Source organism: Poecile atricapillus, chromosome 13 (assembly GCF_030490865.1).
Source record: "Poecile atricapillus isolate bPoeAtr1 chromosome 13, bPoeAtr1.hap1, whole genome shotgun sequence".
NCBI classification, from domain to species: Eukaryota; Metazoa; Chordata; class Aves; order Passeriformes; family Paridae; genus Poecile; species Poecile atricapillus.
In genome coordinates this window covers 12,224,409-12,241,218 of record NC_081261.1, presented here as the reverse complement: position 1 = coordinate 12,241,218, position 16,810 = coordinate 12,224,409, and the positions used below count along the sequence as shown (strand labels likewise).

The following is a 16,810-nucleotide window of genomic DNA, read 5'->3' as shown; positions in this document are numbered from 1 at the left end:
GATCAGAATGGTTAAAACTTGAGTAATTTATGTCATTTGTGAGTTAATGTAAAACAGCCTCATGTACATTAGGGCAGAAATTACTGATGTCATTGGAGATTACGTTACCTGCTCTGCCAGGTGCCCAACAGGCACAGGTCACAGCTCTGCAGGTACCTCCTGCAGGTACATCTGGAATTTCTTAAAGTTGCTAAGACATAAGCTGTTGTAAAAGTAAGAAAGAAGAGGCTGAAAAGCAAGAAAACAAAACCACAAGAGCCAGATAACAAAGGGCAGTTAAACACCTAAACTGTAACCAACCCTGTGCCCTAAAGAGCGTGTGCAGAGCACATAGACAAAATAGAGGCACCAATGAAAAAATATTTTTGCATGAACAGTAGTTTTAAAATGCATAAATACGTGTATAATGTAAACAATAGCTAACTTCTGTGCAATCATATTAGTTCAATAGTCAAAACACATTTTCCTTCTTCAGTTTGTTTGCAGAAGCCTTAGCAAATTTGGAACTTGACTATTAGCAAACTGGAAATTTAGAATGCAAGGAGGCAGCTTAAACCCTAAAAGCAAAAATTAACAAAAACTGCAAAATGACCAAAAATTTGCAACAATTTGGTTTATAACTTTCATGAGCTTCAAAGTCCAGCTCTGCACAAAAGTCCTTGGAGATTACATCACTGGCACTTACACAGAGTTTCTATTGAAAAGCAAACATTTCTTACACTTGTGCTTCCCAAAACCACCAGGAGATTTCTTCAAATGACTCAAATATTGTAAAGAACAACGAAAGTCAGAGGGTCTACAAAAGCTTACAAAGTTTTATTAGTGAATTACACACTTGGCATGGAATTTGATACCAGTTAGTCCCTGACCTCCTACATAAGCACATGGCAGGGGGTTTTACATAAAGGAGAAGGGTGAAAGGGAAGAGAGAGAGAGAGAGAGAGGAAGAGATTAATTAAAGAGAGGGAAAGAAGAAAAAAGGGAGAAAAAGAGATCACCAGTCCTGGCTCCAGTGCTGATCCAGGTGATGGGGTACCCAGGGTCCTGGGCTTGGTCAGGGTACCTTTCCCTAGATAAGGTTTCCCTGCCCCAGAGAGAAGTTTATCACTTTCTATGCAAATTAGTTATCCTAAAGTCCCTTCTTCTAAATCAAGAAATAGGTCAGAAAGCTTTGGGATCTTTTTAAAAAATGTAAGCACTTCTGGACCACATTCCCATGCTTGTGCTGTATGTATTGTGCTTATGTTCAGCAGCCAGAACAAGGATGTTTGTCCCAGAAAAGTGCTGCCCAACCCCTATATGGCCTCTTCACCAGACACCAACAGTCCTTGGCCTGCTCCACAGCCATCCAGCTATCAGTGTTTGAGACACACATCAGCCCCTTCTCTGCTGGGCTTCTACTGCATTGTTGCAGCCTGAAACAGAAAATGAGACTTTAAAACCAGTGACTTTTCTTTCTTTATGCCCACTGCTGACAGACAGCAATGAATAAATGAATATAAACCTCCAACAACCCTCAAATGGATCGAGGACTGTGTATTGCCATACTTCCACAATCTCTAACCTGGCAGAAATTGGCACAGCTGCTGGAAAAAGAGGCCACTCCTTCCTCCCAACGCCAAGACTGTCTCATGCAATCAAAATTATTTTGACCCTTGAAAGTTCCTGGCCCCTGTGGATGCACACAAACACCTCCACTGTCACACAGTCAGAAACAAAGCCAGAGACACAAAGGAAAGAGTACGACAAGTTCTGTCAGCAGCGTATCTTTAAAGTGATTGGAAAATGACAGTGTTAGTTTCACTGCCTCTCACAATATTTATTGGTGCTGTCTTAGATTTCTATAACCAGAGGAGGGAAATGTCATCCAAGGTGTCTGTCCAGTAGCAAAATGCCTCAAGACTGCAGTCTCCAAGGGGGATGCTGAGGACATGGATCCCCTCTGACAGGCTATAACTGGACAGCGGGACTTACTTGCTCAGTGTGCGAAAAAAAGTTCAAATATTTCAATTTTGTCCTTCCAGTAAAATGCCCAACTCATCTCACTAAGGTCCTTTATCTTTGGGAGAGAAGTCATCCTTTTTTCCTTCCAAATTGCTCTCTGCAAGGGGAAGGGACATAGAATCTTCCTGATCCAGCCCTGAGGCCCAAGATGTTTCAGGGCTCATATTTCAACACCTTCTGTATCTTTTGTGTGTACATTTATCACATCTCCAAGGCAGTGACACTGACAGAGAAACTGATCCAATCTAATCCAAGCCTGAAAATAATTACTGAATTAAAGAGGGGAAAAGCCCCCAACACTGAAAGGGCACACAGATTTCAAGAAGTGCAAACAGTTATGATTCAGATAAATAAATCCTGATGGTAAAGAAAGAATCAACAACTGTTTCTCATGCTGGCAATATATATTTATTGTAATTTTGGAAATAGGTTACCATGTGTGTATCAGGACTTCAGACTAAAAACAAATTGGGATTATGAATGCTTAGCATATGCCAGTTGAAATGAAATGACTGAATGTGAAGCTGACCTTTACAAGACCTTCAATTGGTCTATTTTTGTGTGTCTCCCCCATACACTTAAAAAAAAATTAAATCTAAACATCTTTCCCTTCCCCTTCATTTCAGCCTCAGAAAAATAAATGATCATCCAATTGCACCTTTTACTAGCTCTACTAATAATCTGCTAGCAATATCAGAACATTTATATTGTTGATTCAACAACTTCAAAAGGAAGCAAAGCTTTACAATGTTCTTCCTCCACATGACCTGGCTATTGAGTCTAGCTTTAAAGACTGTCTTATATTAGACTATTGCAGTTTTATTATGCTTCAAACCTTCATCACATACACCTTGCTGTTCCAGAAGAAGCTGCAGTGGTGTTAGGTCTGACAATCTGTGCAAAAGCCGCTGCAGTGCTACAAACTATTTTTCTTTTTTTCTTTCCTCTCCATCTCCCATGTACTGACTAACAAAGATCTTCCATTAGTTTAACAAGTTGCAAATGCTGTCCCCACAAAGGGAAGGGAAGGATGAAGATATTTTGTGTTTTCATACAAAAAAACAAATAACCACCCAGTAAAAAATAAAAAAAAAATCCTTCAACTCCAATCCCCCACCCAAAAAAACCCCAGGTCAAAACTAATGGTTTCCCACCATCCTCACCCTCCCCCATAAGTCACCATGAAAACAAATGCATACAACTTACTGTACAAATACAAAGCTGCAGGCATTCAATTTACAGAACATTCTGAAAATATTTCAAGCATAAAAAGTACACTTGGTAATTGCAAAAATAAAGCCTCACTTTTTTAAAAAACATTTTGATCAGAGCTCAAGCAAAACAAACATTTAAGGATTCCTACTTCAGCTTAACTTCCTAAGAACACCACCTTCAGAAATTAAAAAAAAAAAACCCTCAGATTTTTGGTGATAAAGTAACTGACCATGTCTTTTAATGAAGAGAAATGGTATATACAACAATGGCACAGACCTTAAGCATCAACAATATATTTCAGCCAAAAGTAAGTCAGCAAGTGATCCGAGTCATTCTTAGCATCACACAGTACTCATTACTAAGAACCTCAATCCACCAAGAACAGATACTAAGTTAGACTGGTACAAATGGAGGGAAAAACCCATGACATCAAATAGGCTCAGTTTTTGTCACTGAACATTTTTTAGGCTAAGTTTCACTAGTGCAAGACCATTTGTTTACCCAATTAAATGAAAGCTCATAAATGTCACAATTTAAGAACACTCATACAAAACTATTTTTTCTTTTAAAAAAGTGCCACATACCATACTTTTACTAGAAAAGTTACAAACTAATGGAAGACTGTCTGTCTCCATCTCTTGTCAACAAGGAAAGGCCAAAGTGATTCTCTGATCCCAGCTCGAAATGGCGTTCTCTGACCTATCCCCAGCATCTCCAACTTGGAGCAGTCCAGCTGAGCATTCTTCGGACGAAGAGCACCCACAACTGGACTATCAGTAATCTAAAATCAGAAACAGGAGAAAAGCCCCACACCAGTAAGCAATCAGAAGTGACTGAAAAATACTTGTACATTAGAACTTTTTCTTCACAGCTTTCTGTACAGATATAGATTAACCCTCCCAACTATTTTGTGGGGTTTTTTGTAGTTTGGATTTTTTTGCTATTTACTTGTTTTATTGTTAACTTTATTTCAACACATCAGGCCATGTGAATTGTCTTAAGGGAAATTTTTCTCACTCTCTTTACTGCAACTATTTGTGTTTTTCAACATTTTATTCATATTTTCACTCTGTGATTATTGTCACAAGGTAAGGAATGCTCCAGAATGTAAATGGAACCATGTCTTGATCAATATACTCAAACAGAAAAAGAGTTGGACAGAAAAAATTAAGACTAAGTGTTCTCCATTGTTTTTCTTCCATCTTCCAAGTCACATTTGAGTTCCAGTGTTCAACAATTCTGAATCCTCAGAATTTATTTTGTACATAGATAAAATCTTCCTGACCTTTTATATGCCCACCACATTACAAGTACATCTTTAAGAGTAGTCTCAAGTGTCAATAAAACTGCAGGAGGTGTGTTTTAAGCAAAGCAAAAATAATTTGTAGCTCTTAAGTAAATGTATTCAGAAATAAATCTGGACATTGCACAGCCTTTACAGAGCCCTATCTTCAAGTTAATGTTCTATCAATCTTTAATATAAAAGTACAGATTTGCTTGTGACTAAGGGGAACTGATCTGCAGAAATATCATTACACTACAGACTGGAACACTGGTGACTGACCAACTGACTAATTTTCCTAATTCAGCAGGTCAAAGCAGCTCTTGTTCTCCTGAGCTTGATACCAGCAAATCCTCTCAGCAACAGAGCTGCTGTACTGGACACAGCCCATGCTGAAGAGGAAGCTCACTTGCACAGCCAGCAGGAGACCTGCTACTTGCAATGATCAGGCACATCTGTCTGCCTATATGTCCAACAACACATCACTTACTGGTCTCAAGTGGCTGCTGGGAAGGTTGAAAGCATCTGCAATTGCACAGGCCATCTCATACTTAGTCATCTGTTCATTGCCAGACCAGTGAAAGGTACCTTTTATTGATGGGTCCTAGAGAAGAAAGAGGAAACTCAGATGAAAGGAAGCAGCCAGCAGGCCCTCAGGCTAATTCCTGTGCAAGAACTGTGCAGAATTAGTATCCAGCAAGACCCTATCTCAAAAGGCATCTTACACTACCTCAGAGGTGTTCTAGAAACACATGTACCCTTTCAGAGAACACCCAAGCAGGGACTGAGATGGGAAAATGGTGTTTACTTCTATCTGACCTGACTTCACAAACAGCTTGTGTCCTGTACTGTAGAATGAACAGGAGGGAAAGGAGCTGCCCACCAACCAAGCAAGATCAAAGAGATGGGGAGGAGGAACTCAGCTGTTCTGTGATGTTCACTCACTCAAAAACAAAGGCAAAAGGCATTACACACATTCTGAATGTTAAGCTGCAAACCCTGTACAACTCCAGTCAAGCTGACTGCACCATGTCCACGGTCCATGTTTACAAAGTTACTGTATGAAAAAATAAAGGCGGTTGTTTACTGTTTGGTTCTGTTACCTTGTGAAGATGGTAATCTGAAGGTGCTGTGGTGAACAAATACAAGGAAGTAATTCAGGCCAGGGGCTTTGTTTTCCCACTTCAGTGTTAATACAATAAACAAAGGCATATTTGAGAATTACATTCAAACATATGATTTTGTTTAGTTCAAACTAGCAATTTGTAAAAGGCATATCAGAATGAATTCAACATTTCTAATTCTCTCTATACCAGAAGACACAAAACAATTTTCAGAAGGTTCTAGTCCCATCCCTTGAACCACTTTTGTTTCAAAGACCACAATACCCTTATAGTCATGCAAAGATGCTATAGTATTACAGCCAGTTCTTTCCTCCCTCCTAGCACTCCAGAAATGCAAATAATCCAGGTGATGTGCAGTTCTCAGTTGTTCAGAAGCAAAGCTGAGAACTCAAATGGTTTTCACCTTGCAGAGGCTCATTTCTTGCCACTCTTACCAGCATTCTCTTCTCTGCCAGTTGTCTGCAAACAGCTGCTACATCCTTGACATTGGTAGGAAATCTCTGTTGCCAGTGGTCCATGTTGGCAGATTTATTACTGAACTGTACTTTATCAAACATTACTGTCACAGCACTTTCCTCCAGTCTTTCCACCTCTCCATACAAGACAGGAATCCTAAGTACTGCAGTTTCTAAAAGAAATAATATTTTAGATCATGGGTGGGAACAAATGCTGCAGCATAATCTGAAAAGTGGAAGTGTTAAGAAATATGCTGATCATATTAAGCATCTACAAATCATAAATAAAATGCAAGTAGTATGTTGGCTCACAGAATAGAATTTTAATTTATATCAAAATCAGTTTATAAACACTAAAATTTTAGACATTATTATATTATTATTTATTTTCATTTATGCCATTATTTCCAGAAAGTTAATAAGCCTTAATTAATTGCATAAAGATGCCTGTTTGGATTAAAGCAAAAATTAAAAAATTTAAAAAAACAACTACTCCGTGCAGTTACTTCAGCACTTGCCATCCTCACTAGGTAAGAGCAAGGAGAAAAAATCCTACTAATCACAAGTCATCATATTCAGGCATCAATTATAAAGATTTTTCACCCACCATGCAGAAACCTCCTGAATAAAGGAGGATATTATTTAAAATAATATTAAGAAAATAATAAGGAAAAAAGATATGACTTTTGAAATAAATTAAAAGCTTGACAAACAATGAATAGGTTCACAGAATACAATAGTAAATAATGTAAATATTTAGTAATAATAAAGAGTAAAAAAATAGTAAATAATAAGATTCCAGGACAGTGATTTGAGAAATTAACAAAATGCAAAGAGAAGCATATTTCATGATGGAATATATCATACTAGTATATCTCTATCATGAAGACTCAAAAAGCCTCTGAGAAGAAATCCAAGGCTATGACAAATTACTTAAAAGTAATAGTTTTGCTGAAAGAGAAAACAAAAAAATCAGAACTGAAATTAGAAGTTGAAGTCACCAAAACATTGCCATTCTTAATACATTTGGAGGGAAATGCTATAGCTATTAGAGAGACAAACAGAAAAAGCTAATACAGAAATTATTCTCAGAGAAGTAAACCACAATAAGTACTTAGACAAGAAAAACAAATAGAAAACCCAACATGACACTGATTTCCTGCTGCTTCTAGAAGCAGTTATTTGGTCATTCAGCAGGTAAGTACTTTCTCTTTAAATACTAGTTGAAACATCTATTTTTTAATTGCTTTAAAAATATTCATTCTTTGAGAAGACAACTGCTTTCCTTTCATTCTCATCTCTCTGGGACATGGAGAGGATCAGCCTCAGGACTAACAGCTCTTAGGACCTCTTAACACTTTGTAGTTTTACAAGCATGACTATATACATATACATACATATATATACACACATACATACATACATATACACACACACACATATATATATGTGTGTATCCTGTTTTAACCAAGGTAAAGTATCTTTTTAAAAAAAATGTTAAACCCACTTACGGGAGATTTCTGCATTTTACAACAGAAATGGACAGGGCAGTTAACACAGCTACAGATTTGACCAAATGAATTCTACCTACACCATATCAGCAAATTAGTGGTTGGAACAGCAGTACATGGAAAATACATGTATTTGTATGAATCAAGAGAAGTCATATATTCTAACTCTTTACTCAGCACCATCTCGACACTCCTCCTGCTAATAACACCACTGCTGCCTGACAGATCCTGCTCCAAAAGTTTACAAAACCAAACTGCAGTGTTGAGCTGGGGGAAGTGTCTGGCAAGATACCCACACATACTTGGATTTGGTAAAGTCTTATCTTCATTAGCAATCTAGAAGAGGGAGCAAACAGCATCACAGTCAAATTCAGAGATGGTATTTAATCTAGAGGTGGAGGGAATAACTTGTCATTTAAATTTGTTTTTACTTAAACAAGACTTTTCTTATCAAAGTATTTTTTTACAAAGTTTCTTTCTTACTACTAATGCCACATCCATCATACACAGCATATTTACTTACTGGAAGACCATCACATTAATTTAACAATAGGTTGTTAAACTGGTTCTCTGGTTGGGAAGCACAAAACCAGAGTGTATCATACTGACATATCAGAAGCCTCTTCTGCATGTGTACTGAGATTATTTTCTTCAGATTTTTTGATTAAAAAAAACAAGCGCTTCTTTCCTTATAATCTTTGAATGGACACTAACAGTGTACTAACTAGAAACAGCCAAATCTCTCTTTATACAAGAAACAAATCTTTAATTAAAGGGAACATGCTCTTTTCCCTTAAGTAGAATTTTTAAAATTACGTTTGTATATTTTGTATGCCAAATTTTCATTAAGAAAAGACATAAACAAATTTTAAAAATCCTGTTGTTTAAAACAATAAATATGTTATTAACCCTTTAGAAACTATTACAAGAAGGAATCTGATGTGTGAAGGTGAGTAAAACCAACATGAGTGGCCTGTTGGCATATGTAATAGAGCAGAACCCAAAGAGAAACAATGCTTCATGTTGATTTGAGCTGTATTATTACTGAATCACATGTCTGGTTTTCCCTTTAAGCAAACATACACTGACAACACTTGCAATGCATCCCCATAAATAACTGCAGCTATCTATTGAATGAAGTATTTTATCTTTCTTTAGGAACTGCAGATTCACAACAGACAAAGGCTCTTGAATATCCATCAGAGAGAGACAATTAACATGAATAAAGACTGGAACAGGTAAGAAATAAAAGCTTTAGTCAAGATATAAGCAAGAGGGATTGCTCATGAGCAAGGAGACCAACTCCTAATCACATTCTTCTCTGAAATTCGTTTCCATGGTTTTGCAACTTCATCACTGGCTTAAGTCTACTAAGCTAATATATAAGTGAGTAAAAATAGAAAACCTATATTAAAAATAGTTGAGTGTCTTACCTTCATTGTTTTCCAGAACTGCCTTTTCGCCCTCCAGTTTGGTTTTACCATATAAATTCAGGGGATTTGGTACATCAGTCTCTTTATATGGAGGGCTTGTTCCATCAAATACATAGTCTGTACTAATGTAGATCAGAAATGCTCCAACTCCAGCTAAGAAGAAAATGTTTATAGATAATTTATACTAATTCATACCTTCTTTGAAATCCCAACAGACCCTTAAATCCTCCCAAGGATCTCATCTTTCATGCACATTCATTCCTGCTGTTTTGTCTGTTCCCTGATCCTTCAGAGTTGTGCACACCACTCTTACGGAAAACAGGTTGACAGCACACTGATGGCAGAAGTGACATTCACACTTGTACCATTTGCATTGATGCTCCTGTATAAATAGATGCAGGATTTTAATAAGACACCAAATCCATGAGATGGTCTCCTTACCTGCCTCCTTTGCTAAGTTTGCTGAAGCAGCCACATTGAGCTGAGAAGCAGCATCTGGTTGACTTTCTACAACATCTGGCCTTCTCTCAGCAGCACAGTGCACTATAACATGAGGCTGGAAATTAAAGACTAATTTTAAACAACCAACATATCAAGAGATGGCAGTTGCACCCTAACTCTAGCAATGACACCCCTCAGGCAAAACTAAGTAATAAAGTTATTTTTAATTACAGCATTCTGTAGGAATTCTGAGGAACACCTTTTCTTTAGTATCTTTTTACTAACAATACTAATAAAAGCATGCTGTTTCAAGATACGAAAAGCATTTATCATTAATTGTGCAATTATGGTCTCCAGTAGCTTCAATTTTACAGCAGCTTTGAAATGGTGGGGATTTTTTTCTTTTTAACTCAGTATAGTAAAATATATATTAATATAAGATACATCTCTCACACACACAAGGGTACTAAAAATTTTTAGGTATAATATTTACACATGGCTTACTTGATGTATGCAGATTATTAAGATAATATTTACTCTTCTACAGAATAGCACCCTGCATAATGTATTTCAGGTTTTATATATTCCTCTTGGCACTCAGTCTGAAAAACCAGTGAACACTGCCCACTACAGAGAATTACTGCTGTTGTATTCAAATATTCCTCCACTTCCCCAGAACTGCATGTTGACACATTATTGTGTCAATAAATGTATCTTCTCCTTTCCAGTCTGCTAGCACTTACAGCTGTGCCTAGAGCCTGCCTGTGGTGAGCACAGCAAAGAGCAGAGCCCTCTGTACCTACAGAGCAAACCTCTGCTCTGGGTGGGGCAGAACACACAGCTGCCCCTTGTCAGAGCCCTGCCAAAGCACCAGCCCCACTCACGCCCCAGAACTCAGCAGCACTATCTGGCAGCTGACTACTGGACACATAAAGTACCCCTCCCATCCACTTTACACTCCAAAAACTTACTTGAAAATCATGGATAATGTCATGAACTGCAATAGAGTCCAGAAGATTAATCTGTTCAAATCTGGGCTGAGCTCTCCTGTATCCACAACCAACTGCGTTCCAATTATTTTCATTGAATTCTTTAAATACAGCTCTGCCAAGAAGTCCCGTAGCACCAGTGATCAAAACTCGCCTACTGGGAACATCAACATCTTCCTAGGGAAATGACAACAGGAAAAGTTTTGTTTCTACTGTAGTTTTTACTATTTTTTCTTTAAAAGTATGCAAGACTACAGTCAGAGTACTAAAAAAGCTTCTCCTGAATCTTTTGGAGTGTCTCATGGAACACCAACATCTGGGAGGACCAATACTGAAGCAGTCATTTACTTAAACTTATGTTCAAAGGTAATGAAAACAAAACTTCAGTGAGCAACTCACTTACTTCTACAACAAAATTCTAGTAAAGACAAATTTTTAAGTTCATTCAAAAGCTGATAACTTTGTGCAATCTAAAAGGAGGGAAATAGCTTCTTTAGAAAATGGACCCAAAAGATGTAACATTTAGGGTCCAAATCCTACAACAAATAATTCTGGATACACTGTGCCTGTTAAAAGCTGTAGCAATACAATACAAGTTACTGTAGTAATTAAAATATTTTATATTATTATTAAATAGAAGAGTAATTAGTTGTTATTCAACACAATAGTCTATTAATAAGTAAAACCAAGATACGGATCTCTTGTCAGTTTTACAAAATGCATCTGGAAGTGATTTGACAATTTCAGTTCTCAAACTATTCAATAGACTAAAGCTGTACTTTAGCTCCTGCACATTTTGGTACTTGGGACAGCTTGTGAACATTAGTACACACAAACTTCATCCCACCTCTCACCAGAACATCAAGTTTTCAAGACACCAAACACAAGATCCATGTTTGTCTCTGAAATCTTTATTTTCCTTTGATGTTTTCCTTCTATATCTGCCATAAATAACCCCAAAATCTGCCTGCTAAAAACAAAAATGAAAGCATATCATTACCATGCCTGTGCAGAAAAAACTTTGGGTGTGCAGAATCCACAAATCTTGGATTTCCTGACCACTTTACACACAAGGACAATTTGTGACAAATTACTATAATTCCTGTAGAATTATACTATCATAGAATGTTTTCTGCTATGCAATCTCAATAGACCAGTAATTTCTAAGCACTGTACCAGACTGCTACTTTTTGACTGCAGCACAGGAAGCCACTTCCAAATTACTGTCTTTCACCCATGAAGTTACAAAGCTTTTGTTCCATAAGGGTATAGGCAGAACAGCATGATGGAAACAGCCTACATCAAAACAACTGTTTCAAGTTCCCAGCACAGGGCATGTATTTTTCTGAACTTTAAATCTCCAGATGAAGGCTGACTTATTCCCATTAGTAGGGGATGATAATTGATACTTTATTTCTGGACAATTGCCTGAAAATGACAGACTACAGCAAGTGATGTTCAAAAAGTTACTTAAATTTTACCTGAGAACACAAGCTCATTTACCATCTCTAAAGCATGAGCAAGACCATGCAACTACTATTTTATTCTGTACTTCCCTTAGCAAAGTCTGCACAGTGTCACAGGACCTATGATCAGGGCTTCCACAGCCAGAGGTGCCTGCTAAAAAATATCCACCAATTGCTGCAAAACAGAGTCAAAAGGTTCTCTAAAAACACAACTGAATATCTGCAGTAAGAAGGAAGTGACCAACACAAAACCAAGTGTCATTTGCAAATTTGATGTTTTAAAGCCTCATTCATCTAAGTTTGTTTATTTTACATATCATAAAGATGATGTTACATCAGCAGCACAGCTTGAACTGGACACAAACACAGCTTTCACCAAGCACATCTTGCATACTACTGCTGTTGTCTGCAAGACTAATTGATTCCTGCCCCTTGTTTCTGAAAGACAAATGACAGATGTTTCTCAAAAATCCAACACCAAGTAATTACCAGTTTGAACCTCTTCTTGACAGAAATTTGAACACTACTGTGATAAACAACCTGAACAGATGAACTCTTTCCCTGTATGCTGCTTTGCTCCTTCACAGGACACGACCAAGCTGCAACAGCATTTCTATAGTCTACCAACACTACTGAAACATACAGTTTTGAGGTTTCTAATGCAGCTACCCATTTATTGTCATCTGATGTCCATATTAACCAAAAATAGCAAAAAGGCATTGTGTTTAGAAGTCTCATGCACATAAACAAGTTACATCATTATCAGATTAAAAAATAGCATTTATGAGGCACCAGATCACTTTGTAGACATTACTAAACTATAAAATAACAGTATAATTTATAAAAAGAACAAAACACGATGCATTTCAAGCTGAAAACCAGAAACAAGTGCTTTTAAAGTTTTTTATAAAGCTTTTCAAGTTCTGTATTTTTCTTTAGAAAATCATGATGAATTCAAACCACCAGTTTAAGGAATGGCCACTAAAAGCCGGAAGCTACTGGTGTAACAGATTTACAACATAACACAATGAGATCCAAGTCACTACAGGGAAGGAAACGTGAGACTGAGCTCTCTCAGCTCTGACATTCCCTGCAGCCACAGAAAACAAAAGGCAAAGCCTGTGGCTTTCCAAAGGCTCAGAACGACAGGTGAATCTACAGTCGCGTTACCTGGACTTGTTCTGTCTTTCCCTACACGCCCAACCTCACTGTCGCGGCAACTCACGTACACCTGTGGGGCACCACCGACCCCGCCCGGGACAGCAGCAGGGACGCTCCTGCCAGAGGAATCCTGTGTGCAATTCCCGCTCACAGCCGCTACCGCCGAGCCCTTCCCTGGGCCACGGGCTCACCGAGAGCGGCACGGCGGGCTGCCGAGCACCGCAGGCTGCCGAGCACGGCGGGCTGCCGAGCCCCGCGGGCTCACCGAGAGCGGCACGGCGGGCTGCCGAGCCCCGCGGGCTGCCGAGCACGGCGGGCTGCCGAGCCCCGCGGGCTGCCGAGCGAGCACAGCGTCCCCATGAGGACACAAAACAACCCAACTCGCGGAGCCCGCGGGCGCTCCCAGCTGCAGTTCTCAGGTAGCTGCGGCCCCTCAAGGCGCAGCCCCAGCGGCCGCGGCCCCGCGGCGAACGCGTCAGCGCTCCGGGCCTGCCCGCCCGGCCCCGCGCTGCACAGCGGCACAGCCGCCCCGCGGCGGGCTGCCGGCCCCGCCGCCCTCACCTCCACGAGCTCGCAGCGTCCCGGCGCGAAGCGGATCCTGAGCTCCTTCTCCCGGCCGACCATGGCGGGGCCCGGCGCTGCGCGAGGGAGGCTCCGCGCCCGTGCTGAGCGCCGCACGGCAGGGGGCGCCCTCTCCGCGCCACGGGCCCGACGCACGCGCCTCCCGACGCCGCGCACTCATTGGCCGGGGAGCGCCGAGGGGGCGGGGCCAGGACGGGTATTAAAGGGACAGGGAGGGCGCACGTGCGGGCCGGGAGCGGGCGGGGTGGGCGCGCGAGCTGTCAGTGCCCACAGGCAGCCCCGCCCCGCGGCACAGCGCCTCACACCAACAGCGCCTCACACCAACCGCGCCTCACACCAACAGCGCCTTACAGCAACAGCGCCTCACAACAACCGCGCCTCACACCAACAGCGCCTCACACCAACAGCGCCTCACACAGCGCCTCACAGCAACCGCGCCCCGCAGCGTGCCTCGTACAGCGCCTCACAGCAACAGCGCCTCACACAGCGGCCTCAGAGCAACCGCTCCTTGCAGCGCCTCACAGAGCGCCTCACAGCAACAGCGCCTCACACAGCGCGCTCAGAGCGCCTCACAGCAGCAGCGCCGTACCGAGCGCCTCACAGCGCCTCACACAGCGCCTCACAGCAGCAGCGCCGTACCGAGCGCCTCACAGCAGCAGCGCCCGCGGCTGGGAAAAGCGGCCGCTGTGGCCCCGTAACGCTCCCGGCCTCAGCGCGGCGAAGGGAAGCAGAGGGGCCCTGTGGTCCCGGGGCACCGCAAACGCTGGGGCTGCCGTACCTGCAGGGCTGGCTCCGCTTTTCATGGTCATGGTGTTTTAAACAGTAATAAAAGTTACTGCAATATGTACTGTGTGGCGCTGCGTTTTAATATTTGACCACATTTCGCCTATTGAAACTGTGAACTTTTCTATTGTGATTTCTCATTTGTAAAAAACAAAGGGGAAGTTCAGAATTAGACCAAAATATCATAGTATCCTGCATATAGCTCTGTCACGTATTCACTATAAATCACTTTATTCCTCCTTTAAGAATGGAGAAAAATAAGCATTTTCAATTTGCCTTTTTCCAGAGTTCAATGTAAAAGCAACTGGTAAATCCCACAGAGGGGGTTGTTTTTGAGAGCACAATTACTGCTTACAGTACTCATCCGATATGTGTAATTATATGCTTACAAGGTGACAGATTTGATTTCTTTTTTAATAGAAGTTTTGAAGGTAACAGGATACTGTATACAAAGTTTTACTGTACCATTTCTGACTCACATTTCTGACTGTGCCTAGCATTGTTTTAGCAAAAGAACTGAAGTTAAGTAGATGCATAAAAACTACTGGCCAAAACTCCCTCTAGCGACTTCACATTTGTATCTATGCTAATGAATTTATTTCAAATTGACTTGATTAAAATAGTTTTAATTAGTAGTACTCAAGGAAGAAAACCAGAAAAGTCTACCAAAATTTAATAGAACCATACTAAAATTTTATAGAATATTGTAAATCACCTTTATTTTTGACAAACAATGAGCATTTAAAGGACAGAAAAAGTGCATATGCATAAAAAAATTAAAGTACTTCATCCAGTTTCTGCCTTCATGGAATGAGACTGAAAAGATGCCCTTTTTTCCCATGTAACAAACTATTGACATTTAATTCCTTTCCATTAACTTTAGAATTCTATTTCAAAATATCAGTAATTTATAGTTTGAAATCAAGAAGAACAATCTACCAAGAAATACCAAACTGTTTAGCAGCATGGAGGTAAGACCTGATGTCACATCATTTTCTCCCAACACAGCCTGGAAGAGCTCCCCTGTCCATTTTAACAAAAATACCATGATGGGGAAATAATAATTTTGTCTTTCGGGTTCAGAGCAAGAGGAATATAGCAAAAGCATAACACTGAAATCTCAAGCTACAATCATAAATGAGCTTGTAAAATGTCTTACCATCTTTGTCACCACAATAAGTTAAATTATATGTAGTTTTTGTATCTCCATTATATAATATAATCTATTTTTTTCTCAAATATTTACCTCAAGTCAGAACTCGTATTCTATAATAATAGTGTTCTACCTACACTTTTAATTTCTTTATTATTGTTACATCCACTTTATGAAACACTATGATTTTACAATAAAAATTATATTGCTGTCTAGATCACAGTCACTTAAGCATTATGCATCCCTGGGTGACTAAATGGACCACTCATTAAATTAACATTTCAGACTGTAATTCAAAGAGACTAAAGCATAATTAAGTCTCCCTCTCTCCTCCCCATTTGCTTTTCCCTTGATTTTGTAACCAAAGTGTGGTAGCAACCTGTTAACGCAAATACCCAGAGCCTTACCTGCTCCATTTCCAGCAGCATTTCAGGCACTGCCAAGCCACAGAGGGAATTACCAGCCTAGGAAATCATTGCAGTTCAACTGTGCACTTGTCCCTTTGTCTGCTGTGCTTGCAGAGAACACATGGACTGAGAGCAGCACTGGCTCTGCTGACCTTTGAAACCAAAACAAATCCAAGCCCTATATCACATGTGGCTCTAAATCCTGTAAAGCTTTTGGTCTGGTCTCAGTGGTACCATTTAAGCAGCTCAGTATGAGCTTAAATTTTTACCTCATAACAGCCAGCATGAGCAAGCACAGCCATTGTGTGCATGAGACCCATTCAAAGCACTGGCACTGAGTCTTACACAGTTTGTCTTTTATAGCAAACCGTAGGAGGGCTCTAATTAGGTGTGGCAGGTTGAGAATTCTAAGAGCTCTTCAGGTTATATTTCAACTAAGCACAGAACAGCTCTTGCTACAATAAAGCAAGATGAATGATCAGAGCAGTAACTTTTGTGTTAAATCATGTATTTTTCAATTAAAAAAAAAAAAATCTTCCACAACATGAAAGTAATGGATTCCTGAAGTGAATACTAATGTCAGTTGAGCTACAAATGTCAAGGTTTCAGTTTTTAATACTTCATTTCATAGTGCATGAGAGCAAAAAAGCTTCCTAGACTGAAGCTGACAAAAAGCCCTCAATTTCCCCTTGACTCCCACCCTTTGCCTTTCTCCCCACTCTGCTCTACATGATTTATCAATGTTTCAAAGTTCAAGGACCACCCTTGCTGTAAGTCTAGAAGAATTATTTAATAATATTTATT

At 39.9% G+C, this 16,810-nt stretch overlaps 1 protein-coding gene across 2 annotated transcripts; it reads right to left on the bottom strand.

Annotated features, from left to right (window-relative positions):
• Positions 1 to 536: 536 nt before the first annotated feature.
• On the bottom strand, positions 537 to 13,800 carry MAT2B (methionine adenosyltransferase 2 non-catalytic beta subunit). Of its 2 annotated transcripts, XM_058848348.1 has the most exons (8): positions 13,643 to 13,800; positions 10,437 to 10,631; positions 9,466 to 9,580; positions 9,025 to 9,177; positions 6,060 to 6,253; positions 4,992 to 5,105; positions 3,804 to 4,000; positions 537 to 1,415 (listed from the first exon to the last, which is right to left on the bottom strand). In XM_058848348.1, the coding sequence occupies exons 1-7, from the start codon at positions 13,703 to 13,705 to the stop codon at positions 3,830 to 3,832; spliced, it is 1,005 nt and encodes a 334-aa protein (XP_058704331.1). In that variant the 5' UTR covers positions 13,706 to 13,800; the 3' UTR covers positions 537 to 1,415; positions 3,804 to 3,829. The 2 variants fall into 2 exon arrangements, with proteins under 2 accessions (XP_058704331.1, XP_058704330.1); XM_058848347.1 differs by lacking the exon at positions 537 to 1,415 and having other exon boundaries at positions 2,394 to 4,000.
• Between the last annotated feature and the right edge of the window lie 3,010 nt (positions 13,801 to 16,810).

Excerpts from the sequence above, each read along its gene's own strand:
- MAT2B (XM_058848348.1), bottom strand. The coding sequence starts at position 13,705 with ATGGTCGGCCGGGAGAAGGAGCTCAGGATCCGCTTCGCGCCGGGACGC. Across the intron at positions 10,632-13,642 it reads GACGCTGCGAGCTCGTGGAG|GAAGATGTTGATGTTCCCAG; the intron begins GTGAGGGCGGCG and ends TCATTTCCCTAG. Across the intron at positions 5,106-6,059 it reads TGGCAGAGAAGAGAATGCTG|GACCCATCAATAAAAGGTAC; the intron begins GTAAGAGTGGCA and ends TTTCTTCTCTAG.